General features: G+C 44.6%; 2 protein-coding genes across 3 annotated transcripts; one reads left to right on the top strand and one right to left on the bottom strand.

The window, feature by feature from the left end:
• Positions 1–1,727: 1,727 nt before the first annotated feature.
• Positions 1,728–9,644, bottom strand: gpnmb (glycoprotein (transmembrane) nmb). 2 transcript variants are annotated; one of them, XM_080012123.1, is made up of 12 exons: positions 9,532–9,644; positions 8,397–8,552; positions 8,145–8,288; positions 7,638–7,811; positions 7,321–7,482; positions 6,886–7,203; positions 6,573–6,632; positions 6,257–6,472; positions 6,025–6,130; positions 5,404–5,627; positions 5,196–5,283; positions 1,728–3,738 (listed from the first exon to the last, which is right to left on the bottom strand). In XM_080012123.1, exons 1-12 carry the CDS (start codon positions 9,599–9,601, stop codon positions 3,588–3,590), a joined length of 1,869 nt encoding a protein of 622 aa, XP_079868249.1. In that variant the 5' UTR covers positions 9,602–9,644; the 3' UTR covers positions 1,728–3,587. The 2 variants fall into 2 exon arrangements, with proteins under 2 accessions (XP_079868249.1, XP_079868248.1); XM_080012122.1 differs by having other exon boundaries at positions 8,124–8,288.
• A 3,809-nt stretch (positions 9,645–13,453) lies between these two features.
• LOC307239927 (polypeptide N-acetylgalactosaminyltransferase 15-like) lies at positions 13,454–21,136 on the top strand. The gene is made up of 10 exons (XM_080013504.1): positions 13,454–14,532; positions 14,678–14,844; positions 14,934–15,138; positions 15,943–16,110; positions 16,654–16,771; positions 17,275–17,469; positions 19,876–20,007; positions 20,133–20,234; positions 20,334–20,477; positions 20,712–21,136. Exons 1-10 carry the CDS (start codon positions 13,982–13,984, stop codon positions 20,877–20,879), a joined length of 1,950 nt encoding a protein of 649 aa, XP_079869630.1. The 5' UTR covers positions 13,454–13,981; the 3' UTR covers positions 20,880–21,136.
• The last annotated feature ends 73 nt before the right edge of the window (positions 21,137–21,209 follow it).

Raw genomic sequence — 21,209 nt, forward strand, 5'->3', positions numbered from 1 at the left:
CTGGAATGGAGTGTTTAATTGGTTGACATGAAGCTTTCTCTCCTGAGTTTTCTGTTGGGAAGAAAATGGCATTGCTATCAGAGTCCTGGTAGGACCAAGAGATTTATTTGGGAGGGGGGGGTTGGAGGGTTGGTTTAGACTGGGTGGGGCCACGTTTGGGTTGAGGGGGGGGGTACGTTTGTTTCTCAACAGGACCCCCTGAAGGGTTAGATATATGGGGCATCCTGCCCCTGTATTGATAGTGGCATTTTATAAATTCGGATGCATTTTATAGATAAATACCTATATACATAGATAAATATATATTTAGAGAGGTGAGGGCAGCGGTGGTAGGATCGACACTTAGGGGACCGGTGCCGAAATGGCCGCTGCCCTGGATAACCAATTTAATATGCATTTTACCGAACTACCTCAGGATCTAGTACCTCAGAAGAGAAAAGAAAATGATTATATATGAAAAAAATTTCCTTTTTTTATTTTCTTTTTGTGGTATTTTGTGTACTTTATAAAGCTGATAGTTCTTGAACATTTTTATTTTTTTAAGAAAATTTAAAATTTGGTCGGCTGCCAACTGACCAGGCCTTCAACTCTGGTGCTTCAGGCGGTGTTGTACATGTGTATGTTTGCCTCCGATGACCTGTACATAAAGTCTATCTGTACATAGCAGCCCCCAAGCGAGAGTTGGCGCCCCCTTCAGCTGGCAGGAGTATGGAGAAAACGTCACCTCAGTTTTTACCTGAGGCACCACCTATCTTCTGAAAAATGTACAGAAACATCCTACTAGAAATAACGCCAGCCATACATAATTGCAGCAATGCCGTTTAGTTTTGGGTTTAACATTATTGTTGACGGTACACTTTAATTTTCACCCACCCCCCTTTTCTTTTTTGCCTTATTATAGGGGCTGTGGCCTTCCAACAGCCCAGGCCCGCTCTGTTCCTTTCAGTTTGCAGTGGCTGTCGTAGCCCGGCTACAAAGTCAGTATTGGTGTGAATCACCGCATGGTGAGGGTAGGGGGTCACAATGATAAAAGGTTTTTTTTTTTATTTATGTTTTTTTTCCAATGTTTTTTTTTTTTTTCCGCTTTGCTCAAATAGGATAACAAAAATAATGTTCTGTGTAACTGAAACCTTCATCAAAGTGATTCTTCAGTCTTCAATTTTTTTGTTCACAGGGGAGGAGGGGAAGAAGAAAAAAGGCACAATGTCTCAACCATGATTGGTCAAGAAGAAAAATAAGAAATTAAAAATCCACCAACTGATATAAATACGTATACTTTTTCTTGTTTGGTTCACCACCACCACCCCCCCTTCCCCCATGTTGAATGTAAATATGTTGCTTGTGGTAAAAGTGCTCCAGTGTATCCATGCTTCCATAGTAGAACGCCGTCTACCTCAACAGATGGGGGTGACCTTGACACCCCCCCCCCCACCCACCCCCGACGAGCGCCAGCGCGCAGCGATACCTCAGCCGCCCCAACCCCCAGACCTGTCCCACAACACCTTGCAACATCAACACCGCGCTTAACTGAGGGGAACAAGTGATACTTAAATTTACCCCCCCACCCCCCCTCCCCCGTTTGTTTTGATCTACCTCTTTAGATGCATATATGAATGAGAGGCATTCTCCTAGTTTTGTTTTTTAAGGGCACCACCGCCCGCCCCCCCCCCCTCCTCCTCCTCCCCGTGTTGCCCCTCGCTCCCGCCCTCTCCCCAGAGTAAGGAATTAAAAAATAAAATCATGTACTCTTTAGAAAAGAGAGAATAATTTAAACTGATCAGAAATATTTTCTTTGCCAGCGTTTATACATATACTCTTTACTAGCTTTGATATCCTCAAACATGAGGCGTTTTCTTGCTGCTTTCTATTTTTCATTTTTTTGTGGCTTCGATGTATTTGAGCTTCTTGCTTGGGTTTTTTTGTGAAATGGTCATAAATCACATTTAATTTTGTGTTCAATAGATGAAAGCAGAAAAAATACAGTTTAAAAAAAAAAAAAAAAAAAAGGGCCTACCTTTTTCTTTCTGGTTTGAGACATGAGAAAAGTCCAGAATTCTTTTTTTATTTTTTTCCCCCACAATGCTACTATCACTAGCTGATTTTTATTTCATTTTTTCGGTAGCAATTTGTTCTGTTTAGCAAATTCTTGGCTGTGTAATGTGAAACATCTTGTTGGGTCTGGGACAGATGCGGACAGGAAATGGGTACGGGAGTTTATTTGGAAAACGTGTTCTGATTTCAGCATGATATCACCTTCTTTCCCCTCTCTGCGACCATGCTTGTGCCCCCTTCACCTCGCCACTCACACAGCTTGACACTTGTCAAATGCCTCTGAATTAAAAAAAAAAGAAAAAGGAAAAAAAAAGAAAGTCAAATCGGCCCCTTTGTGTTATGTCTCCTGATTCCCTCCTTGTAGGAGCGGTGTCGCGACACAGATAAGGCCAAAACTTGGGCTAAATAACCCTCTGAATCGCGTGTTGAACAAGCATACAGATTCTGATACTGTTGTCCAGCATACTTGAGTATGAGTAAAAGGAACGATGGCTCCTAACAACGATTTCCTTTCAGCACTTTGGTGGTTGTGACAAAATAGTCGGATCACAATGCTTTGTGGGATACGTATGCCAGGGTAGTGTCCGATGTCTGCATACTAAGACATTTAACATTTTCCGACTGAAATCACTCGTCTGCAAAATTTCCATATTTGATGGTATTCTAGTGTGCAACTTCAGATGCAGCAGTTGTTCAGCCCTGTTTTAACTTTTCAACATTCCACTTTGAAAGTAACATGTCAACATGGCACGTATAAAAAGTTAAGGTTGTAATTAAGAACATTTTAAAAACGTAACTGCTCAACCTTTGTCTCTTCCATTACTTTGAGCTTAGTGTTAATGTCAGTGTCTCTCGAAACCTGCTTTTGTTTTGAATAATTCCCCAATAACTAAACTTTTACCTAGGAATAAGACAATTTTGCTCACAAGCTTAACTATTGGTATTGTCAGTGTTCAAGTAGCTTGGTTTAATTTATTCAGTACGCATTCCAGTTCAGGGAAGAGAAAACTTTCAGAGTATGAACAAAATGTTAATAGTACACTTTTTTTTTAACAAACTTTTTTTTGGGGGGGGGGGGTAATGGTCAACTCTTGAATCAAAGGTCTTTGTGTGTGAATTGCAAGGCACGGTGTTTTCAGCCTTTAAGTGGATTAGGAGGAGGTACAATAAATGAACTTTTCCACGCCAAGGGTGGCGAACATTCCTTGACCCACTTAAATTCCATGGTTACTACTTCATCCAAAGATAGGAAAGGAAATCAAAACAGCCTCTTTCAAGACTACATTATGTACCACATTAGCATTTAAACACCTGCGTCAGCCAATGACTCTTTGAGCCGCCACAAAACATTAGCACTAACTTGTAATTTTATACAAACATGAAACATGCTCCTTTATGACTATCGCTTAAATATGAAGCTTTTTGCTTGGTTATATGCGTAGTTGTCCTCTCCTGTTATGCCTTGACTGTTCAGCAGTGCCGTTGGAGAGTGAGGAAGATAAGCTCCTGATTTGTTAGACTCAGGAGGTCTAGGTCTACAGGGGGTGTCTGTTGGTCAGCAGGTAGCGGCTCTCCTCACTGCTGGAGAACAAGGTGTTTCTCAGACGGCCCATGGGCCCTGGGACTCCAGTGTCGGCTGCTTCTTCTGCAACGGTCCTGCGTATGGGCTGGTACACCTTGTAGCGCCTGGGTGAGAGGAGATTAAGGAGCAGGAAGAAGATTCACTTTATTAATCTGAAGAGAATTTTGACCTATCCCAACTATTTAGAAGCAATGGGCAGCAAAAGAATGGTGCCCAGAGACCAATGTCAGTTCTGGAGTCAATAGGCATTTTCGCACCGCAACTTTTTCATTGTTCCAAGAACTTTTTGGAGGAACAATCCCTTTTTTTTTTTTTTTGGTTCTGCACTGCAGGAACTACAAACGTTGGTAGTTGTTAGAATGCTGTTCTTGAGGCACTCTTTTTCTCTCCTGCTCAAGGGCAGGGACTAACCGGCACAAGAGGAACCTTCAGTGATATAAGTGCAGGGTGATTGGTCCAGATATAAGTCCACGGTCCCTTGGACTGAGGATGCTTTGCCCATTTGTCGAGTCGCATCGCTCTGAATGCAGACCAGCCCACGAACACTCAGCGGTATTAAAAATATTTTTATTGTAGATGTATTTACAGTTATTCGTCACTGATCGACCAACCTATTAAGCGACCGTTTTGACTTACAACCAGCTCTCCGTCCAGTCAGTATTGTGCGCTGTGTACAATACCGCGGCATCTCAGCGTCAAGCATCTCATCGCGCATCACCCTTTATACACTATATATACTATATACACTCAATACATCTCATCTCATCACTGTTCTAAGCCTCGTTCCCGCAGTCGCTCAGTATTCACTACTAGCGTTCGCAATCGCCACTCCCCCTTACCGTGAAATAACGCTTGTCCTCGCTGATCGACCAATTTGCTTAATGACCTGGTTGTATGAAGTGAACTCGGTCGCTAAGTGAGGAGTACCTGTATTTCATTTATTTTATTTCCAGTGTTGTACGACTATGTGTATGTATGTGACAAATAATCTCTTGAACTTGAACTCATTGAATGAAACAAAATCCCTGTGGGCTGCCCCGATGCAAGCCTTACAAAAGTCAGAATAAACTCTTAAATTACGTCTTCTAGATCAAATATGAGAGAAAATTCAGCAACTGGGTTGCTTATTTCTCACCTCAAATTTGTTCAGAAACAGATTTTGGTGGACTGATAAGGTGAAATAATTGAAAGTTGCAGAATAAATACAACATGGAACACTGAAGACGTGCTGGAACCCAATTGGCTTCCATCACTTCAGAGTTCCTTTGGCGGTGCGAATACAACCTGAAAAAAATAGCCTTTGAAGGTATCTGGTTCTCGGGGGACCTCCCCAGTTCCTAGTTCCCCTCGGGGAGTCCCGTGAACTGTTCAGTGCAGGAAAGCCTCATGCCTTGGACAACGGCAAGGATAGTGAAACCTGAGTGTGAAACCTGACGTCCATGTCTTCTAGGTGAGAGGAACCCATGTGAACACGGGGAAAACATGCAAACTCCGTACAGAAAAGCCTCGGTCAGGGTGTCTTTTATTGTCTATGTGCGCTCCACGTTTGATGACTACTCACTTGTAGACCAGGAATGCGATGAAGGCAAAGGCGGCCACCACCATCACACTGGTGGAGAGGACGACCTCCACGGTGTGAGACTTGGAGGCTGAAAACAAAAGAAGGGAGAAGTATAAGAGAGATGCGGACAGTGACCTGTACATTCTTCCGCCTTCACAGAAAATTAATGGCAGGTATTGGTGTGTGTGAATGTCTTTGTGAAACCAACCAGCCACATCCTGGGCCTTGTCAATGGTGACGGTGGTGCTGGCCAGGGCCATGCTGCTGGAGTCCTCCAGGGTGATGTTGACGCAGTAGGTTCCGGGCTCTCTGAACGTCCGTCTCAGGTGAACCTCGCAGCCGTGAGGTGAGGCGGGCACGTCATCACACACAATGCTGCTCACCTGCTTGCAGGTGTAGTCCGACACGATGGTGCAGGCGATGGTAGGGGTGCTAGGGAGGAGGTGAGTGCGGGTGTATTAGGGAGGGGTTGAAATTAAAGAAGAACATTGTTGTGTATTGTTTTCACTTCATTTTTTGAACATGATGGAAACGTCTCTTAAATCCTTATTTAAAAACTGCTGGCCTTATGAAAAATAAGGCCAGCAGTTTTTAAATAAGGATTTTGACAGTGGGATGCAAGTCCACTAGCTCAGAAGAGATCGGACAGCACCTATTAGATCAAATTTAAGGCCTGTATAATCATACATGTGGCTCAAAGAGGAGGAGAAGGGCATGTCATTCCTGTAAACTATTTTGAGATTCATCAGAATTATATATAAGCGATCCTTACAATAGTCACAGACAGAAATGATTGAGATCTGATTTGTCTCTGCTCTGCCTCCCTCACCTGCCGAAGCACTTCACCAGGAAGCTGATGTCAGCATTGGTCTCTTTGGCTGCAGACACATCCAGGATCCGACTGGAGGACCGGCTGATGAGAGCATGCTTGCGTTCTGGGAAAGGCAGAACACGCATGCTATCAGCACCGTCTTTAAAGGCTGACATCATAAAGATGCCCTATCCTTCAAATGCCAATGGGAAAACCACCTTCATTCATTTCCACTTTCCTGTTCCCTCACCGATGATGGTGATGTCTGTCGTGAAGTTTCCGTAGAGGTAGCGGTAACACTTTCTATCATCCGCTTGGCGCCTGATGTGTAGAGGAGCAGTGGTGGTGTCGTTGGGCCCCAGAGTCACGTCATTCTCCGTGGACAGGAAGGGCTCCGTGGTGGGGAAACCAGTCGTCATGGATACAGAGGAGGTGTAAGGAGAGGGCTGGGTGGTGCTGCCTGGGGCTAAAACGGGGAGCACTGATGAGTAACTGTATTCGGACATATCTAAATACTTCATAAGCCACTTAACAAACTACATGGACTTTCTCTAAGCGTTGCTCACCCTGTGTGGTCTCCATCTTGCTTGTGATGGCGTGGGTTTCGGGAGGAGGGGTGGGTCCTTCTGGAAGGAGCGACAAAGCATTTTAGACATAGATATGACCTTGATAGACACATCTTAACTTTGTGTGTCCTTTGTTGATCCTTTCGACAAAACTACCCTTAAACTTGAAAAACAGTCGACCTCGAAATAGGAGTCAGTGTCGCGGCAGAATGAATGTTGCCTCTCCTACCATCAGACCACCTCACCACCACTCTATATGTTTGTCAACCTGTATTACTAACATTAATCTAGATAAACGTCTCTGCCCCTGTACCTGTTGGGGTTATAGGGCTCACGGGAGCGACGGTAGTGGAGGGGGTCGGGCACTCGATCTGGAAATTCGCCTTGACGGACAACATGACCTTGAGCTTCCCCAGCGAGCTGTAGGTGTGTGTTGCGACGTTGCTGTGGGTGACCAGATGGTTGCCGTCACTGAAGTCCCAGATGAAGTTGACGGAGTCGGCGGTCTTCAGGTAGCTGCTGGGATCGTGGACCGCGACACTGAAGACCACGTCCTCGTCCCGGAAGAAGACGTTCTCCGACAGGTTGGCCGCGGCCTTCTGGGAGATGTTGACGGCCAGCGGAATTTTATCTTCCCGGAGGGATCAAGTTGAGGAGGGTGTGAAGGGAAAGGGGAGGAAAACAGTCATTGTCATTGTTTGTAAGACTTCAAGTGGAATTTCGCTGAGTTTGGGTGTGTGTCCCCCACCTGTGACGAAGAACACAGTGTTGTCAGTGGAGAGGGGGCTGTACTTCCTGCGCTCGCGCTTCCTGTAGACCATGACCTCCATGACTTCGGCGCCCAGGGTGATGTTGGTGGTGTTGAGGGTCAGGCTCGAGGAGGAGCCGTCGCAGGTTTCGTAGTACTGGCCTGCGACACAAAGACGACCAAAGGAGGATTAGACAAATGTGATTGGACAACCAAATGATGAAGCGCTCAGATTACCGGTGCATATGTGCAATTACGCGTATATGCGTTCAGGGGTGCAGGGTTATTCAGTGTGCCTAAAGTTTTGTGCCTCTTACCCATAGTGTGCCACACATAGACGTAGCTTTTGCGTCTCCAGTCGTTACTCTGTGGGAAGGGCTTCCCATCAGGGAAGGCGTTGCATCTCTTCAGGTCTGTGCATTTTCCAAAGCCGTAATCATCCATCCAGGAAGTCCAGTTGTACACGTAGCCAGAACGCACCTGGCCATTAGCTATTCAGAGTAGGGCGTGAGGGCAAATAGTAAAGGCATTGGGCATGACATGATTTTTTTTGCAAAGGTTATCTTACAGTATCTGTTACTGTCATTTATGGGTTAGGTTACTGTGGCATATTGAATTGAATTTAAATTGTTGTCTCCATGTTTACTCTATGAAAGAAAGTTGATTTTCATGGAAAACGGCTGCATGGTAGCGTCGCACCGCATGTGATGCGGGTGTGTGATTTAGAGTGGTGTGTGGTTTAGTGTTGTGTGATTAAGTGTATCTAGTCATTAAGGTGGTGTTGTGTGGACGTTGGGAAGCACCTGAGGCCTCCAGCTCCATACCGTCGTTACAGTGTCCGTCCCATACAAGGTCTCCATTGCCGTCCTCCTTCTGGCACGGAGGATACTCCAGCTTGGCTGTGAAAGAGACGAGGGAGCCGCTGATGGCCGGGCTGTCGCTGGTCAGACGAACCTTGACAGGTTTGCCTGAAAAAAAAACAAAAAAAAACCAACATGTTAGAAATAGAAAGTTGTTAAAAATTGGTAAAAACATGTGTACAACAAATGATGGAGGAGGGCTCAATAGGCATTTACCTCCTCGGTGCGTTAGTTCCTTTGGCTTTGGACCAAATGGTGGGTAGAGGTAATCGTCCCAGGGGTTGGTGTCAGGATCCCACCCTGGGATCGGCGGGATGGGAAATGGAAGCTTCCCCGGAACTGGATGCTTGTGAGGGAACATGTCTCTGTATGCTGGAGGGGGGGTGATTGATTCAAAACAAATCTTTGAATAACATTTTTCACTTCCATCAACACATAAAGTTTTCCATGTATGTATGTTTTTATTTATGTATGTATGTGTGTGAGTATGATTCTGTAAGTGTTTGTTTTTTTGTCCAAGAATTGACTGCTACCTCAAACTTAAAGAAAGTTTTACCCTATAATAGCAGTAATTAAATCAGAAAATACACATCATTGATGAAGTACAGATGTTATTTTGTTATTTTTTGAATGTTAAATTCCACTGTAAAATGCATTTTGCCCACAGTATTTAAAACCTAAATTGAAAACAAAAAATGTATGAATAGGAAACAGAAAACTTTTGTCCGAATAACAATTTTCTTTTTTTTTTGCAGAACATGAACGTTTTGATTTTCGGCAACATTTTGAAATCACACCGAAGGCATTCAGCATGACACGTCGATTCTTTATTTTCTTAAGTTGAATTACATAGAAAACAATAATTGCGCGATAACTCGCCAAACATAGGAGTATATTTTTACTCAACGCCCAAAATGTACTGTCAGTCAGTGATTTAGTAATTTGGCGATTCTCCTTCGTCCCGTCATGAACGCGCACTAATTGATCTCATGGGACTGTGAGTGAAGGCTGATGCGCGTTCACGCTCCTAGAAATAACATCAGGTTTTTTGAGAAGCCACCTATTTTCTAAATGTGTCATTCCAAAATATCGCTATATTTTACAGCTAAATTAGCTTTGAGAACAAAAACACCAAGAATATAAGAATAGTGTCATTTCACAGGGAATTATTAAGAAAAGAAAACAATTAGGCCTCCATTTAAATATAAAATTGTATGCCTAACAATTAGGGCCACTCCGTGTTGTACGGGTATTTAGCCAAATATTAAACTTATACAAATAAAGAAAGACCTCCTGAACAAGCTGACAAAATAATTTCACTCGTTTTCCAAGTTCAAACGTAAATTCTTACTTTTGCGTCCATCGGCTTCCAGCAGGATACGTGTGCACGAAAACAGCAGAAAATAAAAAGAAGCTCCCATTTTGGAGCGTTAAGAAGGGGGGGGGGGGGAAAGGTCTATAAAAACACCAAAAGAAACAGAGGAAACCCGCAGAGCTTTGTCTTTACGCAGATCCTCCCCAAAAAAGAGCCTCTTCTGTGCGCTCAAGCCCTACAAGAGCTGATATACATAATCTAATAACGGGGCGGGAACGCGCACGGACATGTGACGGCTCTAACGAGACGCGTCTCATCCCTCGTTACAGGAACGCCCGCCCGCCTGGTTTGCATGGGGGGGGGGGTTCCAAAACTATTTTTTGCCACACACCCCCCCCCCCCCCCCAACCCCTCCAAAAAAGAAAGAATAAAATACAAAATAAAGGAAGGCTATATCTAAATTATCTTATTATTTAAATTATCATTACATCAATCTTAAACCTTGCTGACAACATGTGCAAATCTCACAAACAAAAACCCCGTTCACTTTCATTAGTGAGGGTGAGTTTATATACATAGTGTGTAAAAAAAAAAAAAAAAAAGATATCATAAATAACATATCAAAGAAACTCTACCAAAAAAAAGGAATCATTTTGCTGCGGACCGTTGCAAATGCCTCACGGACCCATTGGGGGCCGCGGAGTTTGGGAATCCCTGCTTTACGTCATAGGCTCAGTTACTCTGGAAAATGTCAGGGTTTCGTTCGTCATTTTTCAATGAAATGGTCTATATACGTGTTATTTTATATCAGTAAGTGCAGTGAAAACAGTTTTTCTTTTTAAACAGGAAGATAAACTATAACCATAGATATAGCATAAATGTATAAAGTTAGATAGATAGATAGATAGATAGATAGATAGATAGATAGATGGATATATGGATATATGGATAGATAGATAGATAGATAGATAGATAGATAGATAGATGGATGGATAAAAATTGATAAAATATCAAATCAATAGATAAAACATAAAATAGATACAATGTAAACGATCTTAATATTTTAAACTATATGATTCTTTCTGGTCGAGGTATGGATGCATATACAAAAGTCGCATTCATTTAAATTAAGAGCTCAATTATGTAAGTTAAGAGATAAATTGAATTAAGAGTTTGCAGAATAGGAGGCAGGAGAAAAATAGGTCTTACTGCTCCTTTACAAAAATATTTACTTATGTCGTGTCAAGAACTGGCTGAATACTTTCTGTATTTTTTTCTATCTATCTATCTATCTATCTATCTATCTATCTATCTATCTATCTATCTATCTATCTATCTATCTATATATCTATCTATCTATCTATCTATCTATCTATATATCTGTCTATCTATCTATCTATCTATCTATCTATCTATCTATCTATCTATCTATCTATATATCTATCTATCTATCTATCTATCTATCTATATATCTGTCTATCTATCTATCTATCTATCTATCTATCTATCTATCTATCTATCTATCTATCTATCTGTCTATCTATCTATCTATCTGTCTATCTATCTATCTATCTATCGATCTGTTTATCTGTCTATCTGTCTATCTGTCTATCTGCCTATCTATCTAACCAATCAATCAATTAAAAACTATCTTCATTTAAAACGTTTGAATATTTGTGAGTTTTGAGACAATTTGTCTCCCAGTTTTAATAATTCTGGGACTGGTTTAGAATTGAAAATCACCATGAACAGGCGGTTATTTTTATTTTTTTTATTTGATTTTCAAGCGTGTTACCTTGGGAAAGCGGAAAAAAAAAAGTGTGGAGTCACAGCAGAAGGAAGTCTGATCATCTTGAGTTTTCGGCGCAATCCAGCATGTGATGAGCCACTGTCACGAGGGGCTTGGGGAAATAAACAGTGTCGGCTCATAGATTGCCTAAATCGGTTTAAATTGGGGTGAATTTTTAATTCGTTATTCCAATCACGGGACCCCTATTGGTATCCTACAGAGAAAAATTCCTTTTCATGTCTAAAGAAACCAATGCCACGGGAGTACATTACCACTCACCCTGCGACGTGATGAGAAAATTTGTTTGTGTCCAACATAGTGTGGGACATAATCAATGGGAAATCCGGATTAGACGCATTCAAATTACCAAGAAGGATCTAATTACGTTGAGGTTTAGCCAATAAGTGCGTGTACCTGTATGAGAATTTATGACATGATGATGATGATGATGATGACGATGACGATGACGATAACACGACGACGACAGCCGTCAACAACAACAGTTGTCAGCGTGATCAAATCCATCCATCCCCAATGAACTGGTCCAATCAACTTACATGAATGTATTCAAATGGACATCGGATAATACCTTGACCCATCAAATAAATATTGTATGATGTTCAACTCATGAAATGTGCAGTCTAAGTTGACAGTGACTCTGCATTTGTTTCCATCACCCACTGACTGACTGTGTGACTGGATGACTCTTGGGTGGCTTAAGTCAACACGTGCCCTGACACCCTTTAGCCTGGCTCCGTGCGCACATCGTACCGAGGAACAGGAAGGTTGTGAACAGAAAACGAAAAAAAAACAAAAAAAAAATGTATTCCAAAAGTCACTGTCACGCGAAGACGAACAGCAGTACTGCCACCGTCCAGTAGAGGACGGCATACCCCCTCTCTCTCCCAAAACAGTCAGGTGTGTGTGTGTGCGCGCGCGTGCATGTGTGAGCGCGCGCGCGTTTGTGTGCGTGGGCGGCGTGTGTGTGTGTGTGTGCGTGTGTGAAATGAAATTCATGTACTTCGTAAGGAGGGCACAACCCTTCCACACCATCGCTTTGCGCTCTATTAATACAACCCATACACGCATGTATGAGGGCGTATGCATATACTTTTCCAGTGGTTTCTACGAAAAGTCATGGGTTGAAACAGTGAATTAAACCTCACGACATCGTCGACGATTATAAAGGGGCAAGGAAACTTGTGTATTTTAAGTTGAGTCGGGCAAAATATTTATTGCAGCGCAAGAGTGCGTGCACTGCAGCACGCACTCATTGGGCGTGTGCACGGGCGGATGGAAACTTGACTTTCTGAGCGTATTTGCTCGTGTGCCATATGGAAGTGTTCACTGTGCGGCGCTGAGAACAGCTCTCACGCGTAGACTTTTCTTTTCCACAGAACTCCTCTATAACACATCCCCACCAGCATTCCTGCAACATTAGTAATGCAACATCCAGTCCGATCAGATCTCCCTGTTATTCGCGCCTCCTCTCCTCTGTCGGTCTGCTCTCCCTTTTCCTCAGATTGTGCTTTGGATATAAATAGGCTAATTGTTTCTCTCTCTCTCTCTCTCTCTGTGTCTCTCTCTCTCCCTCTCTCTCTGTGTCTCTCTCTCCCTCTCCCTCTCTCTCTCTGTGTGTGTGTGTCTCTCTCTCTCGCTCTCTCTCTCTCTGTCTCTCTGTCTGTCTCTCTCTCTCTCTCTCTCTCCCCCCCTCTCTCTCTGTCTCCCCCCCCCCCCCCCGTCTCTCTCTCTCTCTCTTTGTGTGTCTCTCTCTCGTTCTTATTATTTTCCTCTCCCAGTCCATCCCTGTCTGTTCTTCCCTTAAGTCATTATCAGTGGTGGCTATGATGAAGGTGCATGTGTGTAACAGTGTGTTTACCCTGGGGGGGCGGGGGGGGGGGGGGGGGGGGGAGTGTGTGTGTGTGTGTGTGTGTGTGTGGGGGGGGGGTGTCCAGTCCTTTCATCTTTGGCGGAGGGGAATGTACTTTAAGAAGGGGGACCCTCCACACACTCATTCGCACCCATTCATAATAACCACAGACAGCGCCCTTCGACGGTCCAAACAACAGGGGGGCGGGGGTCTCTGAACGCCTTCAAAGCTCTGCTGTGTGGAGTTCAGTGTTCGCCTTCTCACCTCGGACGGAAAACAGCAGTGGCGGCTGCCAAGAAGACCCGAGGTGAGGTGAGAACCGGAGGAACTGGGGAGGCTGCTTCCCGACACAGCCACACGGATCATGGGACCGGACGGCCCGCAGCCAGCTGGCCGCGGAGAGCCCCTCTAACGCAACGGGGAGACGCGCCTCAGAAAGCCAGCTCTTTCCAGCTCTCCCAAATTGGAAGGGAAAAGAAGGACGCATTGACAGAATATGTTATAATTCCGACATCTATTATTATATTATCGTATACCTCTATTGTTATCGATTCAAGTATTGTTTAGGAAGGGGGTCAAGAAACGTGTGCGTCATACAGGTGGACTCCCGAGGCATCTTTTGGACAACCCGACTATTTAGCAGGCTTTAGGACCACGGGATACACTGGATACGAGGAGATACCAGTCAACCATTGGACCTCTGAAGGCTTTAAAGATGTGTGGGAATTATTCCATTCCATTCCTTTTCGCCCACGTTCGGTGAAAATGCACTGTGCGTCGACAGCAGCAGGTCCCTCTTTGAAAATGGGAAATTGGATACCAAACTAATGCGCTTTCTCTGCTCCGGTATGAGGCTGTGGGGCAGGAGAAGAGCCCTGCGGTGGATGCTCTGTCTCTGGCTCCTGGTCCTCGCCCTCGCACTGGCTGCAATCGGGCTTTCGGGTCTATTCTACCCGGACCAGGACACGCTCAAAGCCCCAAGGCCCCCCCGCGGTGGTCCGCCGCAGCGGTTCTCCAGCCCTCCAGACCTGGAGGTGATCGTGGACTCCCGGGACCCGGCGTCGGTGCGCAGCGTCGGTCTCGCTCCACTGTCCTCTCTTCGAGAAGACCAACTTTTATTCGTGCAATCGGCCCAGGGCAGCAAGGCGCCACCGGTTCCACCGCAGGAGAAAGGGAACTACAAGGTGCTCATGCCGGGAGCAAATGGCAACGGAGCAATTATGACGCACGGTGATTTGGAGAATGCGGAAAAGGAGAAGCACCCGGGGGGCTTTGAGAGGGACATGGAGATGTCCACTATGGGGAAATATGGTTTTAATGAAGACGTGAGTGAGCAGATCTCTCTGCACCGCACTCTACCCGACGAGCGCCACCCTGCGTAAGTGTCAGTCTCCAAAAGCGTCGCTATATGTATCCAAACGCACAAGGCGCATTCCATTCAACAAGTGTCCTTGGACGATTATAGCAATTTGCCCCCCAAATAGTAAGACTTTCATTGAAATAATCTTATCCCTAATCGACAGGTGTTTGGGGGAGCAATACAGCGAGTCTCTGCCCCTAGCCAGTGTGGTAATCTGTTTCCACGACGAGGCTTGGTCCACGCTGTTGCGCACCGTGCACAGTGTGTTGGACACGGTGCCCACGCAGCACCTTCAGGAGATTCTGCTTGTGGATGACTTCAGCCAGCGTGGTGGGTTTGTAGCTTTTACTGCCTCCTTCTGCCCCACATGCATCCCACCACAAACCCAACCTTTTGCCCTTGCACCCCCCCCCCCCAAGGTCACCTGAAGGGCGTCCTGGGGGAATATGTGGCCCACTTGGAGGGCGTGCGCTTGATCCGCAGCACTAGGCGCCTGGGGGTCGGGGGGTGCCGTTCTCTGGGTGCTGTGAGGGCCATCGGAGAGGTACTGGTTTTTATGGAGTCCCACTGCGAGTGCCAAATGGGCTGGCTGGAACCACTGTTGGAGAGGGTGGCCCAGGATAGGTAGGCTGCGCTACGCACAATATGATTTTATTGGGGTTGACAATGGGGTCAGGGAGGGTAATTGGGTAAGTCAATCCACCCAATCAGCCGTGGATATCATTGACAGCCATCATGTCCTTGATATCATAGGACCATGTTATTAAAATGATGCTTGAGCAGAACAGTTTTTTTGCTTCTCTTTACTTCCCCTCACTGCTTCACACTCAAATTAAGACATGGAGCAGCTCAGGTAAATGTAAAAGCTGAGTTACCATGTTGTCTTGATTCATTAGTGGGGACTGTGTGTGTGCATGTGTGTGTGTGTGTGTGTGCGTGTGTGTTAACTGTAGATCCAAAACCTCTGTTCTCATGATTTGGCTCTAGTCTTGTGTCTCTGACTGCCTGCGGAGTGGCTTGAATTAGACTAGGTAATTAGACTGAACTCTTAGCCCGGAATCTGCAACCACTCAACTCTCTTGACCACATATTTGACCCGTCTCCAGTTTCTGCTTTTCTTCTGCCGCTCTATTAATTTGATCACATGGCCTCCTTTAAAAAAAAAAAAAAAAGACATGAACTGAAATGTCCATGAATTAGACATCAACAAAGGATGATGTCAAGTGACATAGAACCTGATGCTCTTACAGTCTACAACACTCACTCACTCACTCACTCACTCACTCACCCACTCATTCCCTCCCTCCCTCACGCTGCCACAAACACACACATGCACCCGTAAAAGCAACCACAAATGGAATTGATCTAAAATATTAAAAAAATGTATGTCATTTTAATGTTCTAAGTGAATATGGTGCCTCCACCCAGGACCAGAGTGGTGTCCCCTGTCAGGAGTGTGATCGATCCAGAGAGCTTCGAGTACAACGCCACCCGGTGGCCGGTCAGGGGAGTGTTCGACTGGAGATTGGACTTTCACTGGGAATCAAACCCACAACCTCAAGCGAAGGGCCCGGCCTCAGTTATACAACCCATCCGGTGAGTGTGCTGTTGTTGTAAGCTGAGCGGTCGTGATTCCTAAAAACTGTTTTGTTTTTTTTGTGATGTGTGTACTCAAAACAACAGTTTAAAAGGAGAGGGACTTCTTTTTACTGACTTTTGATGTATCGACTCAAAATGCGGTGCGCCGCCTGGTGGGGTGCGGAGGAATTGCACGGGGGCGAGTGAAAATGAAAGATTTGAAGAATAAAAATGTAAATAACAGAAGGAGGCCTCTAATATATATTAAACTAATTTGACATGACATTATATTTATACCTAATTTAATAATAATTATATATTTTACGACATTTCATAAAATATATTTATTTAAAATGTATAAATCTAATAGGATTACAATTTGTTATTATTTACATTTCTTTTCATTATTTGTTTTCTTATTATACTTGTCAAGTCCTTGAAATCATATAGGGAGGGGGGCTCGGCAAAAAAAAAAATGCAAATACCACTGGTATATGGTGAGTGCTGCTTGAAATATATTTTTAAGCCTGTAAATCTAACTGAGTTTGTGATTTGTGACAGGAGCCCGGCCTTAGGGGGGGGAGTCCTGGCCATTGACAGACACTTCTTCCAGAGTGTGGGAGGCTATGACCCTGGGATGCTGTTGTGGGCAGTGGGGCAGATTGAACTCTCAGTCAGGGTAAATACAACTAATGCTGTAGACATCTGTGTCACTTCCAATTCCTGTGAGGTAGAAGCTTTAGCAAAACAGACAAATGAAGATACATTATTACTCGTGTCCATTGTCCTGGAATGTGATTCAGTTATTCAGTGGCCTTCTGTGAGGCCCTTTCCTTTAGCCTATATCCAAGAATTTGCTTTTGGAACGCCGGGCTGGAGTATGATGTCTTTTACGACTGGAGCACTCCCACTGAATGGTGGTCTGGGAATGTCTCGGCCGGTTGACAAACGTACAGATGCAAGAACAGAATGTTACAGTGATGAATGAACAGAGAAGCTGGCGTCGTCGAACGCCTGTATTATGAGAGCGATCATATTTTTTAAGCTTTAAGAAAGTTGAGAAATGACATCTGTGTTTATATTACCAAATAATGTGCAATATTAGAGCTTACTTGTCTGTACGTAAAATCATGCAAAAGCACAATTATGTTTTACTATAACAGCTCACATGGTCCCACACAGGTGTGGTCCTGTGGGGGCTCCATGGAGGTGGTGCCCTGCTCCCATGTGGCCCACGTGGCCCATCGGCACTTGCCCCACCTGCTCCCTGACCAGGAGCTGCTTCAGAGGAGCAAGATCCGCTTGGCCGACACCTGGATGGATGATTACAGGAGGATCTTTTATCGGAGAGACACGCTGGCCCACTTTATCAGGCAGGTGTGTGTGTGCCTACATGCTCTCTTCAAATTAATCGCTTCAATCCAGGAAGGCTTCTGTTGAATAAAATTAAAAGATAGGACAGGGATAGGGCAAAGTGCCTGTCATATACACTACTGATCAAAAGTTTTAGAACACCTCAATTTTTCCAGTTTTTATTGAGATTTTACGCAGATTAATATCTCAATCTACTCTGAAATGAAAGCATAGAACAAATAAACAATTGGGGATAAAAAAAAAAAATGAATCATAATCATTTTGTTTAAAAAAAAAAAAAGGAATAACATTTTTTGACTCAAAGTAGCCACTGTAGTTTCTTGATGAATTTGATGTGTTGTGAATGTGATGAAGAAGGAGTGACCGCTGACGTTGACTTGAGTAAAATAATAGGGTTATTACAAAAGAACAGCATCAGACCAGACTTTCCATGGTTCGCCTGGGAGAGAACAGAGCCGGATGGATTCTCTGCCGGATGAAACTCGGGCAGGTGCTTTTATGTTTAACCAGAGACAACGTTGACCATCTGATTCCCCTACATAGGTCACCGTTCACATTTCACCTCCCTTATCACCGGGACCCCTGACAGTGGGCTCTCTCTCTGTCTCTCTCTCTCTTGAGACCCCTGCCACCGCCTGTTAATAATTATCTTACACAATGGGTACTGTCTTGGGACGGCACACATTCCAAGACACCTCACCACCTCTTTCTACATATAACAGCCGAACACAATCGTGGCATTCTTTCTACAATGGAAATCAAATCTTTTTCGGAGTGTTTTTTCCAGCACCGTTGCAGAAGTTCCCACAAATGTGTGGCACTTGTCGGTTGCTTTTGCTTTCACCCTTCTGTCCACCTTCACCCCAAACCAGCTCCGTGGGGTTTGGAGAGTCTGGAGACTGTACTGGCCATTCCATGATTTATTTTCTTCTGAGGTAGACTGGAGGTATGTTTTGGGTCATTATCTTGCTGTAGGACCAACCCCTGACCAACTAGGCGTAGAACAGAGGGAATCACATGGCGCTGCTAAATGCTGTGGTAGCCCTTTTGGTCAGGCAGTTGCAGAGGGAGGGGCGGAGGGAGGGTAACCGAGCACCTGACCCTTTGCCTCATGGTGCCCTTTTTATCAGGCACGTTATTATTATTATTTTTTTTTAGCGTGAATGGGCATCGCGGTGCGTGATGTGCAAACAGCGGAGGGTATATCAGGGGGGCCCCGATCCGCGTTCCGTTCCTCACTCACTGTCTTACACCCCCAGAGCAGCAAAATGCCTAGAACTGGAGCCGGGGGTTCCATGTGCTTTTTCTTTTTGTTTTGCAACTGCCCCTCTCAATGTCTCTGCGCGGGCCTGCTTTTGGTTCAGGGTGCTAGTTACTCTGTGCAAGTCGCCAACTCTGGATCCAGCAAAAGAGCCCTGGACCATGACTCTTCCAGCCTCCATGTTTGACAGTTGGTGTTACACACCGAGGAACCATTCCTTCGCCTCCTCGACAGCGTACAAAAACCCTGTGTGATGAAGCGAGATTTCCAATTTAGATTCCTCGGCTCATAAGACCTTCTTACAGTCATCAGTAGTCTGCTGGCGTTGTTCACTGCCCAGGCAAGTCTCTTTTTCTTATTTTGCCATCTTAGCAATGGCTTTCTTCCCGCCACTTGATTCCTGTCAAACCTGGAGCTCCAAGTCTTCTCTTCAGAGTTGAAACTGATACTTGCTTAATTCGACCAATGTTAAGCTGAGCTTGAAGCTGTTGTCCCGTGAGCCTCTCACGCAAGCTTCTGACTCTCACAAACTTGTCTTCTGATTCTGTTGTGGCTTTGGGCCTGCCAGACTTCTTCCTGTCAGTGTTTCAGTTTCCAAGTGCCTTTTGATGGAGTAGGAAACTGTGCTCACTGACACCTTGGCCTTCTTTGCAAATTTTCTAAAGAAAAGACCTACTGTTTTAAGGGTTATAATGGTCTGTCTGTCTTTCTTTGTTAATTGCCTTAAGTACTACTTTCTGCAGTGCAATACTGTCCAAATAATGCTTCAGAGGGTGTAATAGTACAGTCTGTTCCAACACTGCTTTTATACAGAGAGAGGGTTTGGGAATTGTTTGAAACAACTTTCGAGGCTTCATTTACTTCCATTGCTGCAGAAAAGCTGTATGTTAATAACCCATTACTTGTTCCCTGAAAAGGGCCTTTTTTTACAACATTGTAATTATTTTTCAGTCTTTGGTAACTTAACCTCTTTTTTTTTTTTAACATCTTGAAGTTTACCAATTACCTATGACCATTTCAGGGTATTCACTGGTCTTGAACTACTTCAACAAAAAAATTTAAAAAAGGGGGTGTTGACATTTTATTTCTTTTTACCTTTCGACCAGTAGTGTATATGCAGCATATGCTTTCTTTATCTATCCCTGCAGTCTGAGAGTCCTAACATCACAGAGCGTGTGAGGCTGAAGAGTGGTCTGGGCTGTAGGGACTTCCACTGGTTCCTGTCCACAGTCTACCCGGAGCTCTACATACCACAGGACAGAGCTGGACTGTCAGGAGAGGTGGAGCGCAACACATTATATGCATGAGGGCGTCACAGTGCCCGGCACTTTCTGTTGCTAGATCTCATCCATCTTAAACCTTGTGGTGAATCGTGCGTCATGCTTCGCTATCTGTGTGTTCAAAGCTGTATAATGTCGGCACTAGCTATTGTGCCGACTACCCTCGGGGGAAGGCTCTGCAGGATGGCACCATGAACATTGCACCGTGCAGCGGTACGGGAAACCAGGTAACCATGGCAACACGACAACGACAATGATCAAAATATTTGGATTCTGACCAGGCCAGAAAGAAGAATGACAAAAAATATCTCTTTCCCTTGTTCCAGTATTGTGAGTTGAACTCTATGGGGGAGGTGCGATGGGGACCTGCAGGGGCGCTGTGCCTGGATGCCAAGGCAGAGAGGGTTGTCCTGTCCCCGTGTCCCAGACGCCAGCCCACTGTCAGCCAACTCCAGTGGAGATTCCTGAAGGTGAACTGGTGGATAGGGATTCATGATTATTTATGATGTCCTTCTCAGATACAGATCATTTTATCATGATAATTAATGGACCATTATCCAATCCTTGGTTCACCGATAATTGCAGTACGCCAACTAATTTATGAAATAGATGATTATGACACGCGATCAGATGGTATTCTCAAGTATTACTTCATCGAGAGAAGCGGTGTGTTTGACTGATTTATGGGTTTTTCCACCCTGCAGCTGAGCGGCCAGTTGGTTCACCTGCAGTCCCAGTTATGCCTGGAGGCCAAGAAGGAGGGAGAGCTTCCACAAAGTGGTGGTGACAAGGGAAGAGGTGGCCTCCTCCTTCAGCCCTGCACCCACCACCCACGACAACAGTGGCACTTTGAGCAACTTGTGGCTCCATAAAGTGCCTCTGGCACAAAGTACAGACTGTTTGATGATCTTGTGAGGCGTGAATGCTGCAGTAATAAGCATATATCATCCATCTACGGACCAACCTTCATAGCACAATATAAGCATGCTGGAATGCTACATAAAACGTTATTTTTTTAAATACATTTATCCATGCAGGTCTTTCCTTCCTGTTTCAAGGATTGCAATATTTAGCTTGAGAGTGAAAAGTTGACGGTCTATCAAATATCGAATAAAAGGGTTGAACATCGGCTCTGTGGTATTTTATTCTTAATGACAACAACAACAACAACAACAATAATAATAAGGACTTATTTTACTAAC

The sequence above is a fragment of the Zeus faber genome (genome assembly GCF_960531495.2).
Source record: "Zeus faber genome assembly, chromosome: 1".
NCBI classification, from domain to species: domain Eukaryota; kingdom Metazoa; phylum Chordata; class Actinopteri; order Zeiformes; family Zeidae; genus Zeus; species Zeus faber.

Bases quoted from the DNA above. Each gene is read 5' to 3' on its own strand.
- gpnmb (XM_080012122.1), bottom strand. From the start codon at position 9,601: ATGGGAGCTTCTTTTTATTTTCTGCTGTTTTCGTGCACACGTATCCTG. The intron at 5,628-6,024 runs GTGAGGGAGGCA...CCTCCTCCCTAG, and splicing joins CTGGTGAAGTGCTTCGGCAG to CACCCCTACCATCGCCTGCA. The intron at 3,739-5,195 runs GTGAGTAGTCAT...CCTCTCACCCAG, and splicing joins ATCGCATTCCTGGTCTACAA to GCGCTACAAGGTGTACCAGC.
- LOC307239927 (XM_080013504.1), top strand. From the start codon at position 13,982: ATGCGCTTTCTCTGCTCCGGTATGAGGCTGTGGGGCAGGAGAAGAGCC. The intron at 14,533-14,677 runs GTAAGTGTCAGT...CCTAATCGACAG, and splicing joins CCCGACGAGCGCCACCCTGC to GTGTTTGGGGGAGCAATACA. The intron at 16,772-17,274 runs GTAAATACAACT...GGTCCCACACAG, and splicing joins AGATTGAACTCTCAGTCAGG to GTGTGGTCCTGTGGGGGCTC.